The sequence below is a fragment of the Zea mays genome, chromosome 3, assembly GCF_902167145.1.
Source record: "Zea mays cultivar B73 chromosome 3, Zm-B73-REFERENCE-NAM-5.0, whole genome shotgun sequence".
Lineage (NCBI taxonomy): Eukaryota > Viridiplantae > Streptophyta > Magnoliopsida > Poales > Poaceae > Zea > Zea mays.
In genome coordinates, this window is record NC_050098.1 from 219,981,138 (window position 1) to 219,999,820 (window position 18,683).

Sequence of the window (18,683 nt, forward strand, 5' to 3'; positions counted from 1 at the left end):
TGGCTGCTGGTTGTACAGCTGTACTGAAGCCATCTGAACTGGCTTCTGTGTAAGTATTAGCATGTTATATCATGTTCCTACGTTTTGAATTTTATGTGCCTACGTTTTGAATTACCAGGACTTGCTTAGAGCTTGCTGATATCTGTAAAGAAGTCGGTCTCCCTTCTGGTGTCTTGAACATTGTGACAAGATTAGGTCCTGATGCTGGCGCTCCTTTGTCAGCACACCCAGATGTTTACAAGGTAAACTATTCTGCATATAATGACATAATCATGCATGAGCACTCCTCATAGCATGGGTTTTCTGTTTATTTAGGTCGCTTTTACTGGGAGTTTTGAAACTGGCAAGAAAATTATGGCATCGGCAGCTCCTATGGTCAAGGTTCGTCTGTGAATTATGTTTTATTTATAGTAATGTGCTGTGCCGTGTTGTTTTGCTCTCTTCTAGTTGATAAATTATCAGAAAGTATGATTTGAGTGCCCTATTTTAAGAGGAAATTCTGTTGCATTCCTTAACATTGCATTTTTCTTGACAGCCTGTTACACTGGAACTTGGTGGAAAAAGTCCTATAGTAGTATTTGATGATGTTGACATTGACAAAGGTACGTTTATATTCTAAGGATTACAAAATTCCTGAAGTTCATTGGTATTTGTGGATTGTTGCAATTTGCAGAGAATTTAATTGATGAGAATGCTAAATGCCTAAACCCTTCAAAGCCCTTCATCGGTTTCTGGGATTTTCATAGAAATACTCAGCTGAGCCTGATCAGGCTACTACAATAATAATTATTTTCGTTTGAAAATTGATTGTTAGGATTTGTAAAATACAGTCCATAAAGTTGTGGGGAAAACCCACATGCTTGCTATAGTTTGGACTTTTGACCACAGCACCAGACTTTTTATGCATTATGAATAAAAAGATGAAACAGAAAGTATTTGATGCATTATGTATATGTTACATGATTTGATTTCATCATAGACCTTGAGAAATATAGGGCTGAACTTCTTTGTAGAACATAAGTTTAAGTTCCAAGGAAGGGAACTTTTACAAATTCACTGACCAACTTACTTTAGTTATGCTGATACTTTGCTCATTGTGGAATTATGGATTATGATATACTTCCATCATTGATCATTCCTTCTAAATATAAAACAGCTGTCGAGTGGACTCTGTTTGGGTGCTTTTGGACCAATGGTCAGATTTGCAGCGCGACATCTCGTCTTCTTATCCATGTAAACTATCTCTTATTAAACCCATGTCATAGGTATTACAATTCAGCCTCATGTTGCTTTTGGTTGATCAATAACAGTACGACATGTATTGTTACATTGTAGAATCTATCTAGGCCTAAATATAGATCCAATTATTGCTCTTTTCGAAATTCTAGAATCTATCTACGCCTTTGCTCTTCAAGAAATGTAACAGCAAACTGACGGTTGCTCCGCGCCACCAAAGCTTTTGAATTGCTGCAATGAATGGCACAATTAATCATATCTACACGAAGTTCATGATTTAATGAGAACAATCACGATTTAAAAGTAACTAATTTTTAAGAATATACTTACGTCCAAAATAGTGGGTGTTGTGATGGAACGGATTGAAGTGTATTGCGGTATGATCCGAAGACTCGAGGAACTCTAGAATTACACATTTAAATCTCTGTTACGAATCATTATAAAGTAAAACTTAGTGACAGATGTGTTTGCAAGGCGTAAAGACATGTTGTACCTTGTCTTCTGAACCGCCTAAACATAGTCCCAATTATTATGCCATAATCCTCCTTAGCCAACGCCCAACGGAGTGCATTTTTGTTTAGTAGGTCACCCCAAACTTTAATGATATGTAAAGACCCCCTATGACATTCATTTTGGTAAGAATTGGTTAGTAATATATATTGATTTGACATATACAATTAATGGAATATACCTAGCATCCATTATAACAATCTTCCTGAAAGGGCCCCACATTGTGCGATGAATTGTATCCATGTGGACTACAATAGCCATAATGTCTACAAAAATAACAATTTATAAATGGATTAATACTAAATTTCGTGTAAACGGTATTTAAAAAATTGGGCCAAGATCGATATATTCTTACCGACTAAAGTCCTGTTTGGCAACTCAGCAATATCGTCAAGGTTGAAGAATATATGTTTTGGGAATGGCGGCATTTGAATTGGAACAGTGTATGGCTCCACGATAGTTTGTTGGTTGAAATACAATTCCATGGGACCATTTAGATGTCGAAAATTAAATGGACCCGGATGAAGACCAAACTTTACGTTATGCATATTGTAAACATGCTTTTCATGGAGTAAATTGTTGAAATGTTTCACTGTCACGGACACATATGTTATGGCCTCGATCTTGGCTCCCTAATAGTATTTCAGTAGGATTTCAGTAGGAGAAGAGGCGATTGTATGAAGATAGTGTAACTTTGTAAATGAAACTTAAATAATTGTTGGCTTACATGGATGTCAGATAAAATGAAATGTTGTCTATCACGATAACGTGGCTCAATCGGGAATTTAACTTCTACCCGAGCGACAATACTGTATTTCCGAGGTAGCCCATAAAAATCTTCGTCACGGTAGTCGTCGAACAACCTGTAGCTATATTAAACATACGACTAAATAACGGTCATTTCTTTGATAGACAAATTCTGTGTAAATAGATTTATGTAATAACTTACATAGGCTTCCGTTTTATGCGGTCCGCTGCGTCTCTTTCTCGGTTCAATACGACCGGTTCCATCAAAACCTTGTAGCCTTTAACAAAATTTAAAATTTAAATTTAAATGAAACACATGTCATACTGTCGCGGTTCAAAAATGTGGTGTTGGCATATGCAACTTGATCAATTATCATGTTGTTTACTTTATAAAGCCATTTAATCTAATCAGTCATCATGATGTCATCGAGGTTCTGATTTCAAGCGAGCTTATGCATTCAGTCTCCCTAGGTTGTTATATATATGTGTTCGTCAATGGGTAAGAATAACTTGTTTCATGTTTGTTGACGCGAGAGGTACTATGGGACGTCTACAGAGAACTGCAAATGCTTGTTAAGAAATTCAAAGTGAGTGGTTGTCTCACAGAGCAACCGATGTAATTGGAGAAGAACATTAAGACAAGCAATTAAGGGTGTTTGTCTTTGTGTTGAATGGTATATTCGGAAAAGAACATGAAGAGAAGCAGACGACAAAGAGAATTGTGAACGGATGCAAGTGCACCGAACTCAAAGTATACTATCATCCAAGCCTCCCACTATCTTTTTTTCTACGAATTAGCATCAACCGATATATACCGGAAGAATGCATATAAACTTTATACCCCAATACAAAAAACCCCAATACACACAAGCTTAACATATGTCATATAAAAGTTATATGCATGAACATAAGAACAAGACATAAGAACAAGACTTCAGAACATGAACATAAGAACAAGACATAAGAACATTGTATTTCTTTAACAGGAAAATGCAGTTTTTCAACTGAAATCAGATTTCAGTTTTCATTGTGTTTTGGCAAAAAACAGATCACCTTCAAGCAAAAATACAGGAAAAAGGATGAGAACTGCTGTTCGCTTATGTCTGTCGAGGATACTTGCTCTTTTACACGACGGGTAACAGCAGTTCTCATCCTCTATTATGGGCAGAAAAGCATGGCAACTGTTTTTCAGTGGTGCATAAAATCTGATTTGAGTTGTTTATTGTGTAATCCGCAAAAAAAAGATAACCTTAAAGAAAACAATAAACATGAGGCGTTCACTCACCTTTTTGCTGTCGAAGTTACTTTTGCAGATTCAATTAGCAAAGTTCTACTGCTAGAAGAACTGTAATAGAGAAGAAAAAATATTTAGGTACATAGGAGACTTTACCACAGGCCAATATTCAATTTGCAGATTCAATTTGCAGATTACATAATATTCTTCCTAGTTTAATACCACAGTAAGGTAGTATACTCTTTCAATGTACATATAAAAATAAAAAACAATAGGTAGAAAAAATATTTAGGTACATAGGAGACTTTACCACAGGCCAATATTCAATTTGCAGATTCAATTTGCAGATTACATAACATTCTTCCTAGTTTAATACCACAGTAAGGTAGTATACTCTTTCCATGTACATATAAAAATAAAAAACAATAGGTAGAAAAAATATTTAGGTACATAGGAGACTTTACCACAAGCCAATATTCAATTTGCAGATTCAATTTGCAGATTACATAATATTCTTCCTAGTTTAATACCACAGTAAGGTAGTATACTCTTTCCATGTACATATAAAAAACAATAGGTATCATAATATTTAGTGATGTGCAAATCAAATTAACATGGGGAAATCAAAGAATTAGCAAAGCCTCAGTTAGGGAAACATGCAGACAACACATGAGTTGATCAAATCATGTCACCCAATATGCAGACAACACATGAGTATCATACTATTTAGTTGGACCCTCAGAATGTTGATGCTCTAATTAATATAATTTTATAGACCTATAGCAACTAAAAACATGTCACCCAATAATATACCCACAAAGAAAGCAAATTACTTGATGCAAAATGTATAGGTCCAACATGGGAGAAATGTACCTGGGAGAATTGACAATGACTGGAATAATGTGAGCTACACAACAGCAGGAGGTATGATATCCCTTATTGCAACAATCTGCACCGAAAAATGAACTCACTTCAGAAACATCATTCTCACATATTATAGCCTTCAACTGAAATAATTGTGTTTTGGCAAAAAATCAGTGCCTAACCATATCAGTGCCTGAACAATTCATACCATTAAATCAATACGTTATGAAAGCAAATTACTTGATGCAAAATGTATAGGTCCAACATGGGAGAAATGTACCTGAGAGAATTGACAATGACTGGAATAATGTGAGCTACACAACAGCAGGAGGTATGATATCCCTTATTGCAACAATCTGCACCGAAAAATGAACTCACTTCAGAAACATCATTCTCACATATTATAGCCTTCAACTGAAATAATTGTGTTTTGGCAAAAAATCAGTGCCTAACCATATCAGTGCCTGAACAATTCATACCATTAAATCAATACGCTATGAAATCCACATAAAAATCAGTGCCTAACCATATCAGTGCCTAACCATATTGTAACTAACCAGTTTTCTGTACATATCAGTGCCTAACCATATGTTGTGGCACAGGACATAAAGATCCAATGAGTTCTCTATTTAAACTGAAACTCATGATCTCACCAGTTTGCCGAAAACATGACAAACTACTACCAAACTGAAACTCATGATTTCACAACCTACTACCAAACTACTTGTACTCAGCTAGCAATTGCACACTTAAGCCGAAGCACAAGAACAGCTGCTGGTACTGCAAAGCCTTCAACTGAAATCATTGTGTTTTGGCAAAAAACCAGTGCCTAACCATATCAGTGCCTGAACAATTCATACCATTAAATCAAAACGCTATGAAATCCACATAAAAATCAGTGCCTAACCATATCAGTGCCTAACAATATTGTAACTAACAAGTTTTCTGTACATATCAGTCACTAACCAAATTACTGCCTGCAAAATGAAACTACGAGACAACATGGGAGGAAATTACTGCCTGCAAAATGCTGTTGAAGTATACCTTGGAACGCCGGCGGTGAGCAGAAAATTGCGGGCGGCACACCGGAGGTTGGGAGCGGGGCTCCTTCTTCGTCGCCGGCAGCGGCACAGTGGCGCGACACTTGGAGAGAGCACCGATGACAGTTGTGGACGCGGACTGCGGCTAATTTGGAGAAAGGAAGGGGCAGGTGTGGTGTACGTAAGTAGGGAGAGAGGAGGGGGAGCAATTGGGGGAAGGCAGCCGCGAATCTTTGACTGTAGGGGCGCGGCTGCCATGGATGGAAGGCCCGATTTGCGCAGCTCGATTTGCGCAGCTCGATTTGCGCAAAACTAAGAGGCTCGAGGAGATGGCGGACGATTGCGGCTGGTGGGCGCGGACCTGGCGGGCGCCGGCTGCAGCAGAGAGAGGAGAGCCAAGAGAGGAGAGCGGGGGCGGGGAATGGCGGCAACGGACCACACGCGGACCTTTCCTTGTAGCAGACCACGCGGGGAATGCGATGGCGGCGCGTCGGGGGCGCAGAGAACGGGGCGGGTCCTCCACACGACGCTAATTCCTTTCTTGGAGCAGCCGACAGCCGGGGCGCTTCCATAAGGATCGCGGGGATGGCGACCTTCCATGCGCGACAGCCGGGACGTCGGGGGCGCTGCGGGCGGGGATGGCGCTGCTGGCGGGGTTGGAGAGAGCGGGGGCGTCGGGGGCGCAGAGAGCGGGGTCGGAGACAGCCGGGCGCAGAGAGCGGGGGCGCGAGAGAGAGAGCGGGCGTCTGTAGGCAGACCCGTGCACCAAAGTAGGTGTGTACGTCTACACTATTGTCTTATAGAGTAGTAGAGATTCAGGCTAACAAGGGCGGGAGAGACCCACAGGCTTCCACGGAGATGGCTTCAAACCAAGATAGCTATCGCCATTGTACTAAGCCTGTTCTCCCCACCTAGGCTGGGCAAGGAACAGAACAAAGCATGTGCTGTACACATTCAACTTGCTTAATTGAAATCGTTCAGGGGGAACCATTAACATGTGACAAAAAAATCAGGGGAGCTCTAGGAACCCTTGAGATTTTGGGTCAGGCTCCACTACTACTTCGCGCTACAATGGGCTCATACAAACTCACCAGCTAGAAAAAAGTTCTTAAAAAAACGAAAAAGGAACGAGTATATTCTACAGTCTTTGCAACAAATCTTCTGAGGGTACCAATGTAGAGATGAAAGGAGCAAGAGCCGAGAGCAACGCCTTGGGGCACTCCTCGTGCGGCAGATGTCCACACCCCGATATAATTACTATCCTCTGCACAAGTAAACAAAAAGGCAGTGGATTGTTAAGGATATATATGCCGAGCAAAATCCAAATCCCGACCAAAATCATGCGCTCGACTAACAAACGGGAGCAGATTACTTACAGAATTTACAAATTTCGAAGCCATGGCTTGTGCCGACTTCAGAGAAACAAGAGCATCCTCGGAGCCCGCTACCACCAGAACCGGAAGGTCTTCCACTGATCTTAGTAGATCCGCTGCTCGTTTTGATGGCAGGACAGTAGAAAACGAAAGCCGGCCTACTTCATGAAGTGCTTCATCCCAGCCCTCAACAAATAGCGGAGCCTATCACAAAATTAATTCAAGTTGGTCAACAGTTCAATGTCCAACAAATAGCCCTCTTCAATAACGTTCGAACTAGTGTTCGAACAAGTGATGAAGACACATATGATTCCGATTAGAATAGGACTACATGAAAAATCAGCTTTGATAAAGAATAAGATTATAAGGGAAGTACAAAGAGGATATTACTAGGATATTACTTTGTGTATACTTTTTACGGATGATATAGTGTTTAGTTGACGAAAGCCAAGTAAGGAGTAAATAGTGTGAATAGTAAACTGGAGCCTACTTCAACTTATTTGGGACTAAATTTTGTTGTTGTTGGTCAACAGTTCAATGTCCACAGAATGAGCAAAACACGTGCATTTTAAGATTGCATGTCTTTCACATTAACAGAACAGGAAGTCTCCCAGATACAAAATATTAAATAGTTTTGCTGAAATTAGCTATTGAATTGGACTACTCCATCCCTCCCAAAATTATAGATCACTTTTGCTTTTCAAAGAATAGCTTCTAAGATATACCTATATACATGTTATGTCTATATACCATCCTCTGTTACAAATTATATCTCGTTTTGGTTTTTCTAGATATATAACATTTGCTACGCACCTAGATATTTGATGGGTCTAGATACGTAATAAAAGTTGTGTATCTAGAAATGCTAGAGCGACCTAAAAATAGAACGGAGAAAGTACATAATAAAAATTATGTATCTAAAAAAGCCTAAAACGATCTATAGTTTAGAACGGAGGAAATAAGATCTTTTCTTTCACATGACAAAACAATAGCAATGCAATAACCACAAAATTATATGCCTCACATCTGTAACGAAAGCTCCCAAAACTAGCTTGAAAATCAACTATTTGGAAAATATATTAAAGAAAGATGTATGAATCACTGGGTGTGCTTACCTTGTATAGGTTAAGTATTTCTGTCGTCAACTTTGTGGCATCATACCATGCCCGCCGATTGATAACTTGAACGATTTCAGTACGTAGAAGTGGTCGAACCATGTGCTTTTTCCTCAGAGGTGTATGCAGGAGTATACGAGCAAATGCAGGAATGACTTCTCTTGATAAGCTCACACCAATAAGAACTACTCCCTTCACTTCAACCTGCAAAAGCAAACAGATAACATTCAATACAACCTTCCATGATGTGTTTAACTTTCATCCAAAACAAAACAAGATAAAAACAAGCTAATTTCTCTAAGGAGGTACCTCTCTGTCACCTCCATAAGTGCGCAGCTTCTCCGCAGCCTTCAAGGCAAGCAAGCCCCCATCATCATGACCAACTAAAACCACAGAGTGCAAGCCCATCTCTGAACAAAATGAAATAAGAAGATCAACCTGCAAAGGATCATACAAAATGTTGTTTGTAAACATAAATAAGAATATAAGATCAACCTAGACATGATCATATAAATGCTCCTTGTAACATTATCTCTTCAATTACAGAAAGGGAAAACAATGTTTAGTGCAGAAGGTTTTTTGCGCCCACTGGACTAAATTTAAGACAGTAGTTACTATAATAAAAAAAGGTGGTCTCACAAGCTGTTAGTAGCAGAGAACACTTATTACTTCAGAGACAATATATACCATCCTGAGGGTGGAACGTAGAAATATACATTCAGATTCAGGTGATCATACTTATAAAAAATGAAGAAAATTAATTCTGACAGAAATGTGGCCTAGGAAGACAAGATTCCTCGTGTTATGCACTGTTTTCTAGTGCTCTATAAGATCTTTTTTCAGTGAAGTATATACTAAGTGCCAAAATCGAAATTTTGACCAAATGCTGGCTGCAGTTACTAGACTTGCATTGAGTGGAGAAAAGGGTCACCTGAGACTCCAGCTCATATGGATTCGGTAACTTCTTATCTTCCCAGTCCTTCCTACGAGGTCGAGATGTTAATCCCCATCCTGGGCGATCAAATGCCATCACAGTGCATCCCAATTGTCGAGCTAACAAATTGGAAACATGTCTCCACGAGAATACTCCCCCTCCAAATCCATGCACCAAAACTACAGCGAATTTACCCTGCCCTCCAGCCTCAAGGTCAAAGCCCACATGACTCAGACATCCATCAGCATTGCCATCATCAATACACATCAGAGGAATATCATCCAACAAAGTTGGAGATGCCACTGGTTCTACCAATAGTGGTGCATATAGCGAAGTATTATGGTATTGATGGCTAAAGCTCCTATTCAGAACGCGACGGGTATTAGAGGAAGCAGATGGTGGACTCTCATGCCTCTGTCTTCTAGGAGAAATGCTTGATGAAATTACATCGTGATGAGTATCTCTCTCTGAAAAGAAGCCAGGGGATGAAGGTAGGCTGGCTGCTGGATCGGAAACTTTGTAGTGTATAGTGATCCCCTGGCAAGCAATGAACATGCTATCACTGTCTGCAAGAAAACTGATTGGCAAATCACGATCGTCCTGGATAAGTGATTTTCTCTTAGTCTCACTTTCACTCCTTGTAAAAAGCTTTCCGCTGTATGGTGTAGGAGACCGTGGAACCTTGTAGCATCCAGAAAAGGCATTCTTGTATGCTAAAATCTGAAAACAATAATAGTAGGAAAACGAAAAATTCATAAATCGTCAAAGTTAACATCAACCAGTGATCAAGTTGTAAAGAAAGAATCTCAAGTTATTTATAAATTGATGACTTTATGAGATTTAGAAGATCAAAACCAAATGCATGGCAGTCATACCGATTCAGGGTCAATGCGGTGAATGAGAAGCTTCCGTCGAGCCCTGCCGCTTGTTCTGTAAGCAACAATAACATGGCCAAGAGCAAACACCAAGGAAGACAGGAAAAGTACAGGCATTCCCCATAGATTCTTGAGATTGAGCTTGTGATCTGGTAACGACGGCGAGAGCTCAGGCCCAATGTCCTGCGCCGGACTATAAACAGATGCCTTAATTAACAAGATGAGCAGAGAAGCCAAGGAACAGAAAGTTGTTGTTCCAAGGTAAGGACCATGAGAGAGGCCAGAAGTATCAGACATGAGGTACACACCTGCAGAAGCCGCAGAACATAAGGTTAGTCTTTGCCCTCAAATTAAGAACAGAGCAGAATTTGGTATTCGAGAGGTTCCCAATTTCTTACAACCAGTCCAGGTCCAGCTAAACAACAGGCTTAGTTTAACTACCTCCCAAGAAAAGAGAGCAGGCAACAGCTATACTCTGTGATTAATAACTGCAGATACACGCAGATTCCGCCGAAAGCTCCGTGCAAGCAAAAGAAGACAAGCACAGCCGTAGTGAGTACTGTAGCTTTCAGATCACCAAATCCTCATAGAGGAATGCGAAAAGATCTTCTCAAGCTAAGACCTCACCCAAAAAAATGATTCTAAACAGTAAACACTCTCTACATCACCAGAGCAAATAAACCACAAAGGGGAGAAATAGTAGAAGAAAAGGAAATCGAACTCAAGCGAACGGGTTGGTTTTTAGGCCATCTGCCCATTCTAAAGCATCAATGAGTTAGCAGGCAGCGGGAGGGCTTACAGGTGATGACGATGGATCGAACGACGGAGACGAGAGGTATGTCGGCAAGCGAGTTCCGAAAACGGTAGCGCTGGAGGTGGCCCCGCAGGCCGTCGCCTCGGAAGCAGCCGAGCCGCGCCTCGAGCCAGAGCGCCACTGCCATGTCGCCCGCCGCCACCAGCGCCGGCGACGACGCCACGAGCAGCGAGGCCACCATGGCCACCATGAACCAAGCGGTCCTCGCCCCGCGGCGTACCCGCTCCGCCCAGCCCTTTCCTCCCGCCGCCATCTCCCCTACGTTCCCCACTCCCGCCGTGTCCGGCACTCGTGCAAGCCGCCGCACTGTCCCCGCAGATTTCCGGCGATCGCCGGCTGCCGAGGGTACCAGCCGCCGCCGCGCATGCGTCGCGGGCGAACCCCGCGCGAGTGGTGGGGCGGGTTTAGGGTCCCGTCCGCGGGCCGAGGGGTTCGAGCCTCCGGGACGGCGGAAGGGCCTGACGAGTGAAGAGAGGAGGGGAGGCAGCACTGCGAGCAACGGAAGCGGCGGAGGGGAGACGAGAAGAGAAGAGGGGAGAGGCGCAACGGGAGGGGGGAGGGTACTTATGGAACAGTGGTTTGGTTTTTTATTATATTTTTGTAGTATGGCATGTGAATTAATGTGTTAAACTGGCTGTGACTGGGTCATTATTTTTTTTTGTTAGTGTGGTGAAGTGAGCCTGGAACGGTAGGAGACGAGAAGCCTCTGGCTTTGTTGTCTGTATCCCAAAGGTTTCTATTGTTTGATTTTGTTCGTTTCCTTGCTACTGCTGTTGGTAGAACCGTAGGAGGTTTTTGCGTATGGAGACAGATGGAATCCTTCGGTTACACGAGGTCTAGCTGTTGTTGTTGCTTATGTTGGAGAAAACTACATTTTTGTTTTCCAGTGGTGACTGAATCCAATGACGGATGCAAAACAGAATTACAGGAGGCGCTCTTGAGGGTGGTAATAGACCGTGATCTAATTTTTTTATAATTTATTTGAACCTTTAATTAATCTTAATTTAAAATTAAATAAAAAATCTAACTCTAATTCAATCTGATCCTTAAATTTTATAGTCTGAAATAGGGATGATAACTTAACATGCAAATCCGAAACTCTACGGATACTCGACCTGACAGGTGCGTGTATGGGTGAAGATTTTGACCACGAGTGCAACCTGCACGCGGATACGGATTTCTATTTCAACTCGCGAGTGACCGACACCCTACCCAAAATTTGTCTCATTATTTATTTTGCGTAAAAGTTATTAAGATACTAGTAATTATTTTGAATAAGTGTCTTGGCTAATGATTCATGAAATGTATTGTTGCTGCTCAACATGAGAAGACTTAAAATCAGTAGATATAACTCAATTATTGCTGGTACTTAATTGCTTATAACTAAATTATTGTTTTAAAGTGTACATTGAGTAAAAACCCCGTGGGTGACCTAAAACGCGATGGGTTCGGTGCAGGGTTGGAATTACACCCACGGATGTGATCGTGGTCGAGTTTAAATAGACTTCACTGGTGGAGTCACGGGCAGATTTTTGCTCCATCTGATCCGAACCTGACTCGTTGCCATCTCTAGTCTGAAGTTTGGAGTCCATTACCACCCTAGGCGCTCTTGTTAAGTTTTCCATTTTCTCTTAAGGATTGTTTTGTTCCGTGGGATTGGAGAGGATTGAGGGACATATAGAGCATGTTTTGTTGTATATTTAAGGTGCAAAAAATTGCTTAATTCTTTAACAAATTTAGCAAGTGCTTTGTCAAAATAGTTTTTAGAAGAAAAACAGTTCTTTGTAAAGTAATTCTTTCAAATAAACTAAGTCACTAGAAGTTAAAAATTAAAGAGAGTCACTTTCTTCCATAGAGCCAAATATCTCAAAAATACCCTCCAAAGGAAATTGATCCGATAGAACTCTATCAAACAACTCCTAAAGTATATCCCCGCTTTCCCCATGAGTAGAACTTCCTTTATAGTTAATATCTCCTAATTGAGTTATTGACATGTAGAATCTATTGCAATTAGGTCCACCTATATTAGTGCCTCAACGGCAAGGAACCAACTGTACAGAAGCTTCATCACCATACCTACCTCTCAACTCAACTCAACATAACCTTTTAGTCCCAAGCAATTTAGGGTAGGCTAGAGTTAAACCCTAACAAGATGTCACCAAAAAGGAAAAGAGAGAGAAAGGGTAGGAAAAATCTTTTGAGAGCACTAAAACGAAAAAGGCCTAATTACGGAGAGGCACTCGGGAAACCGCCCGAGCCCCCTAAGGGCTTGTTCAGTTCTACCCCAATCCATATGGATTGAGGGGGATTGAAGGGGTTTCAATCCCTATTAAGTCAAAATCTCTTCTGATTCGTATCAATCCCCTCCAATTCATACGGATTGAAAATAACCGAACAAACCCTAAAATGCCACAAGTTTATAATCATAATGAATCATAGTATCATAAAGTAATTCTCATCATGCTTGTTAATTATGGTAAACACTAGCAATTAGTTGATTATAATAACCCAACCCAAAAAGGTGATCAAGGACAGGATAAATAGAAAGCTAGTCACTTCTTAGGTTAATCATTGTATGCGGGATGGTGAACTATAAAGTACATAGGACATAATAGGTCAGAAAGAAACAGTACGAGGAAAAATGTACAATACAAGCGAGTACGAACATACATTCAACATCCTTCGAAGTTCGTAACTTTCTCAGCCTCCGTAGACGAAACGTTATCTAAGCGAGTTCGAACATACATTCAACATCCTTGGAACAGAAAGAAACAGTACAGCATACAAGGAAAAACATGTACAATACAAAATAGCGCTTGCTTCTACAGTCACACGAGGAAAAAATACCGAGATCGAAGCTATGATTGAGAAGTTAATGCCTCTACATTGTACAAATATGAAACAGAACATGTAATTCGACATACTCGCATTAATCAACATTTATTAATTGCAACTAGAGCTATCACCTAGTTTTAAATTAATTTGCTACGCTAACAACTTTCAGTTAGATAAATAATTTAAATAACGTTAGCGACTATAAGCGAGATGAAATAACGGCGCAAGCCAAAAATCGCAACTCGCAAAATAGCACGGCATCACGTGCACGGTACGCGCCCAGCACGCGTATGGCGCACGATCCGACACCACACGCGAGAACTAATTAATAGATAACATGATTAAACTAAATAATTATTTAATAAAGAATAATTCAGCTAAGGTTAACCACTTTGATGTTGATTTATAAATGCGCAAATCGAAATCATAAAATTAGATTTAAAATGAAACGTCGTCCTAACAACCATCGTACAAACAACGTTTAAATAAATTAATTAAAATATGCAACAAAGAATAATACTTCTAACATGTAGACAATTTTAATATGAATCAAGGGTAGACCGTCTGCGAGTCATCACTAAGAGAATACAGCTGTTGATCTAATCGTTGGGTTGTCGGACATAAATGTTGACATGTTGTAATGACAGATCCAACCGTTGGAGGGTCGCGGACCGTCCGGGCCCTAGCCCTAAACCGTCCGCCAGTGTAGATTTTGGTACATACGCCATAATGGCTATATGGGTGGTTAAGGGCTATAAAAGCTACCCCAACCAGCCCATTCAATTCTTTCATTGATCCATATCATACACAGGACTTGGGTATCCACTCTTATCTACTAGAACAACACTTCTATACACATCAAAGCCTCACAAGTGCCACAAAAGAGAGATCAAGCAAGAAAGAGCTACTCGTGTGTATTTAGCGATAGTGCCTTGCGAGAATCATTGAGAGAAAGTGTGTGCTACCTCTTGTGATCATTTGAGCCTGGAGTTTTGACTCCCATTCATTATAAAGCAAGCAAGAGCCCATTACATTTATGGTTGGCCTTGCAGAGACTTCAGACTTTTGTTGATAAAGAAGAAGGAACACTCGCCGGTCTTGGTGACCGTTGGAGAGAACAAAAGGGTGGAAAAATACCCGACCTTTGTGGACTCCTCAACGGGGATTAGGTTCTCGGTGAACCGAACCTCAGTAAAACAAATCACATGTGCCCTTGTTCTTATTACTTGTGATTTGTTTGTCTTCTCTCTCTCTCTAAGTTCTCTCGCGCTATTCTTTGTTGAAATTACTTTGTGTTGCTTCAAGTTAAAAGTCTCATTCTAAGAAGCAACTCTTGCAAGGAAGAACTAGTTTTGTTCCTCTCCTTATATAAGCATTCTTGCTCTATTCTCCTTATATAATTAGTTGTGTTGCTTTAAGTCTATTCTGCATTATTTGAAAGCAACACATTTGCAAGAAAAGGTCTTAGTTTTATACTCCAATAATTGTTCATCTTGTTCTAATCGCTAACTAGGGGGATCAAGTGTTGTTTAAAGTTGAAAATTTTCAAGTTTCGCCAGTTCAACCCCCTCTAGGCGACTATCAATTGGTATTAAAGATAGGCACTTTATTTAGAGTTTAACCACTCAAAGTGATGGCTCGGAGAAAATCCCAAAAGAACAAGAAAACAACACCGAATGAGAATAAGGAGGTAACTCTTGAGATATTGTTTTTCGATTGTTCTAATTATGCTTCTTGGTCTACTAGGGTGATAAATGCCTTTAGAACCGTAGATACGCAATTAGAACAAAATCTAGACAAGAGTATTATGCCTTCTAGTTATGATAAGAAAAACCCTTCTGAAGAAGATGAAAGATGTTTGTGCTTAAATTATCTAGCTTATGACATCTTAGGTAACTCTCTTAGCAAAGAAGATTATCATGCCTTCATAATTATATATGATAAACCTATTCATGATGCACATGATATTTGGACTAGAATTAAAGATAAATTTGATGAATCCAAATATGCTAGTTCATATGGTACTTCTACTTCCTCTAGTTCATGTGAAACCCTTTTAAAGGAAGAAGAAGAAGAAAATAAACATTGAAGAAGAAGAAAATAAACATTGGAGACCAAACGACGAATCCACCTCTCCAAAAGGTTTGTCTTCCCATTCCAATTTCCAGATATGTTGTGTGGCTAATGAAAATAATAGTGAAAGGACAAATGAGGATGAGGAGGGTGAAAGAAGCTTGTGGCAACTCTACACTCACCTATGCCTAAAAAACAAGGCGGCCATGCTCAAACTTCTAAAAAAGCGAGAGAGCAAAGCGAAGCGCTTCAAAAGCTAGAAGATGTCCTCATCACAAAAATCCAAAGCTTGGAAGAGTTGACTAAAGAACATGAAGAGCTAAAGTGCTCTCATGTTGATTTGGTCCAAAGGTATGGTCCAAAGGTGTGAAACCCTTTTAAAGTGCTCTCATGTATCGCTCAATTAGTAAATAAAAATACCTTGCTTAAGGACCAAGTAGAAAGGCTAAAAATTGAAAAATTAGCTTTTCAAGAAAACATGATATGCTTCTGTGCTCACATAAAAATCTTATGGATAATCATATCATGTTAGATATTGCTCATGAGGTTGTAATAGAAAATTTAAAATCTCATCAACCTCACTCTTGCACATGTCTTGCACATGTGTTCAAATTGAAACTATATATATGCTAATGCTTGTTGCTCGCCAGCAAGCAAATCTTTCTTTGAGCTAGAATTTCCTGGAATAGATGATATTGTATATCAAGAGCTCAAAGATTAAATGAGAGGCTAAGAAAGAGCTTGACATAATTGAAAGGGAAGTGTATTGCTCAACCTTCTCAAGATAATTGTGATGGCATGGTAAAGAAGATTGAGACGAGAGCAACCGTAGCATGCATAAAATCCCTTCAAGAGAGTGTCAAACCCGTGAGGAAAGGCAAGAGTAAGGAACAAAAGAAGAAAATCAAAACCTCTACCATGAGCCTCAACCATGCTCTTCACAAGGTAATGATCAAACCACACTTCCAAGCAATGAAACTAAGAAACCTAAAAGTAAGTGTTATGGATGTGGAAAGAAGAGACATAAAATTGAGTCATACCCCTTCATGAAAGAAAATGCCTTAATGTTAGAAAAGGGTAGATCTATCAACCATATAGCACTTAAAGTGCAAGATAAGGAGAAATCTTGCAAGGATAGCATTTGCTACATATGTCGAAGAAAGGTACATCTAAGCAAAGATTGTCCCATGAGTAATTATCTTGAGCCTAGCTTGTTAATTAGTTCATATATGCTTAGGCAGCCCAAAATTGCAACTTGTGCTAGAAAGGTAATGAGTTTACCAAGTGCTAGCACGAAGGATATTTGGGTTCCTAAATATTTGCTTACTAACCTTGACGAACCCGCCTAGAGATGTGGACCAAAATATGGTTGATAAGCTTTATAGGGAGAAGGAGGTGATACGGAGCTTTGAGGTGCTTGAGCGAGTTAAGCCAAATTCTTAACTTAAGCTATCAATCTTACAATGTTTTATATCTCTAAGATTGATCCAAAGTTATTTTGAATTATTATATCTAAAACTCATGCGTATCGAGCAAGATATTGATGTTGTAGGGAATAAAGGATTGCCCTACGTGGAAAATCAAGAAAAGCCTGCAACATGGAGGAAGATAGAAGGATGGTAACAATTATGTCCTTAAGTGCAAGTATCTTCAATTATCATTCCTTGTGTATATTATGTTGGCACATAGGAAAAAGAAGCACTTAAGAAAGTTCTTAAATAATGTCACCATTCTTTGTTAACTCCAACGTGGACTATGTGAGCATTTCAAGTTTGCCGAACCACATGATAAATCCCTGCGTCTATGTGCTCTACTCTGTGTTGTGTTTTGTCTCCTTGTCTCGATTACTTTTCTACTTGCATTGCAATACTTATCTTTGATATAAGCTATCTTTGAAGTGCATGATATTTTTAAGACAAGAACTTTATTTCTGTTGCGACTACTCTACTCGTTTGGATTCTGCTGCATCCACCTTTGCAAGTAGAGTAAGAAACATTCTGAGTTTTGAGTTAATTTTTATTCACCTATTCACCCCCCCTCTAGATGACTTCCTGATCATGTTCCCAAGCAAATGGAACTTTCAGTCCTGGAAAAGTATGAGATATATATACATCAGCTTACACCAAATGCAATCGTTATCCTCAACGTCTATATATGGGTCGTGCAGAGCCGAGGTGTTAGTGCAAATTGCAAAGGTTTTTGTAGGGTTCACGAGCTGTATTATCAAACAAAGGCAACACCTTTAGATAAGCTGCATAACAACTTTGGGTGCTATAACTTTGCATACCGAAAGGATACGAAGTCCCTAGTGCTAGGATATCGCACTAAATGGCCAACAAGATGGACAAGGGAGTGGTTTTATATGAAGGTTAATAACAAGGGTAGAGAGGAGTTCAAAGGGATTGTGATGAGTCCTATGAGGTTGAACTTCGGCTTGACGAGACCAGTTTGCAATATGGTCTCGTCTCACCAACACAAGTAGCCCAAGTTGCCTTTAGTACAGTGGTAGAACACATCAACACTCATGACTTGGTGCAAGAGTTCCTTGCCAATAAAGTGTTCCTGGCGTTGTCTGGTTGGGGAGTACCAAATGTCGAGTCCCTAGATAGTGTAGCCGAGCTCTCGGACCCACCTATCAGGGTCTTGTTCGTTGAAGTGCTCTCGGGTACCTCCAGTGTATATCCTTAATAAATATAAGTCAAGATGGCTCAGGAATGAATATCCTCTAAGTCTAACTCGTACAAGAACCGAGAGTAGTGAGATCAGGGAACTCAAAAAAGGAAAAAAGGATGGTTGGGACAAAAGAAATCGAACCCATATCCTAACCCTAACCCGAAAGACCACTAAATCAAGGGAAAACGGAAGAAGAGTCGGGTGGAGAACTTACCTTGATGGGGTCGTAGCTGACAGTGAGCTGGGAATAGATCCAACCGTATGTTCTTGTAAGCAGAAGTAGTACCACGCCATCGTGAGACTCCTTGATGGCAATGCACTCACCTAGGGGGAGCGTGCTCGCCAACGAGAAGTCATATA

At 40.2% G+C, this 18,683-nt stretch overlaps 1 protein-coding gene and 1 long non-coding RNA gene across 2 annotated transcripts; one reads left to right on the plus strand and one right to left on the minus strand.

Annotated features, from left to right (window-relative positions):
* Positions 1 to 270: 270 nt before the first annotated feature.
* On the plus strand, positions 271 to 1,233 carry LOC103649306 (uncharacterized). The gene is made up of 3 exons (XR_002268228.1): positions 271 to 381; positions 536 to 602; positions 1,157 to 1,233. It is a non-coding gene; the product is annotated as an uncharacterized lncRNA (long non-coding RNA).
* Positions 1,234 to 6,574: 5,341 nt separating this feature from the next.
* LOC100382454 (alpha/beta-Hydrolases superfamily protein) lies at positions 6,575 to 11,236 on the minus strand. Its single transcript, NM_001175195.1, has 7 exons — positions 10,728 to 11,236; positions 9,929 to 10,236; positions 9,051 to 9,773; positions 8,429 to 8,557; positions 8,120 to 8,323; positions 7,008 to 7,208; positions 6,575 to 6,895 (listed from the first exon to the last, which is right to left on the minus strand). Exons 1-7 carry the CDS (start codon positions 10,993 to 10,995, stop codon positions 6,770 to 6,772), a joined length of 1,959 nt encoding a protein of 652 aa, NP_001168666.1. The 5' UTR covers positions 10,996 to 11,236; the 3' UTR covers positions 6,575 to 6,769.
* Positions 11,237 to 18,683: the final 7,447 nt, after the last annotated feature.

Excerpts from the sequence above, each read along its gene's own strand:
- LOC100382454 (NM_001175195.1), bottom strand. The coding sequence starts at position 10,995 with ATGGCGGCGGGAGGAAAGGGCTGGGCGGAGCGGGTACGCCGCGGGGCG. Across the intron at positions 10,237-10,727 it reads TCGATCCATCGTCATCACCT|GTGTGTACCTCATGTCTGAT; the intron begins GTAAGCCCTCCC and ends CGGCTTCTGCAG. Across the intron at positions 6,896-7,007 it reads CTTCGAAATTTGTAAATTCT|AGGATAGTAATTATATCGGG; the intron begins GTAAGTAATCTG and ends TTACTTGTGCAG.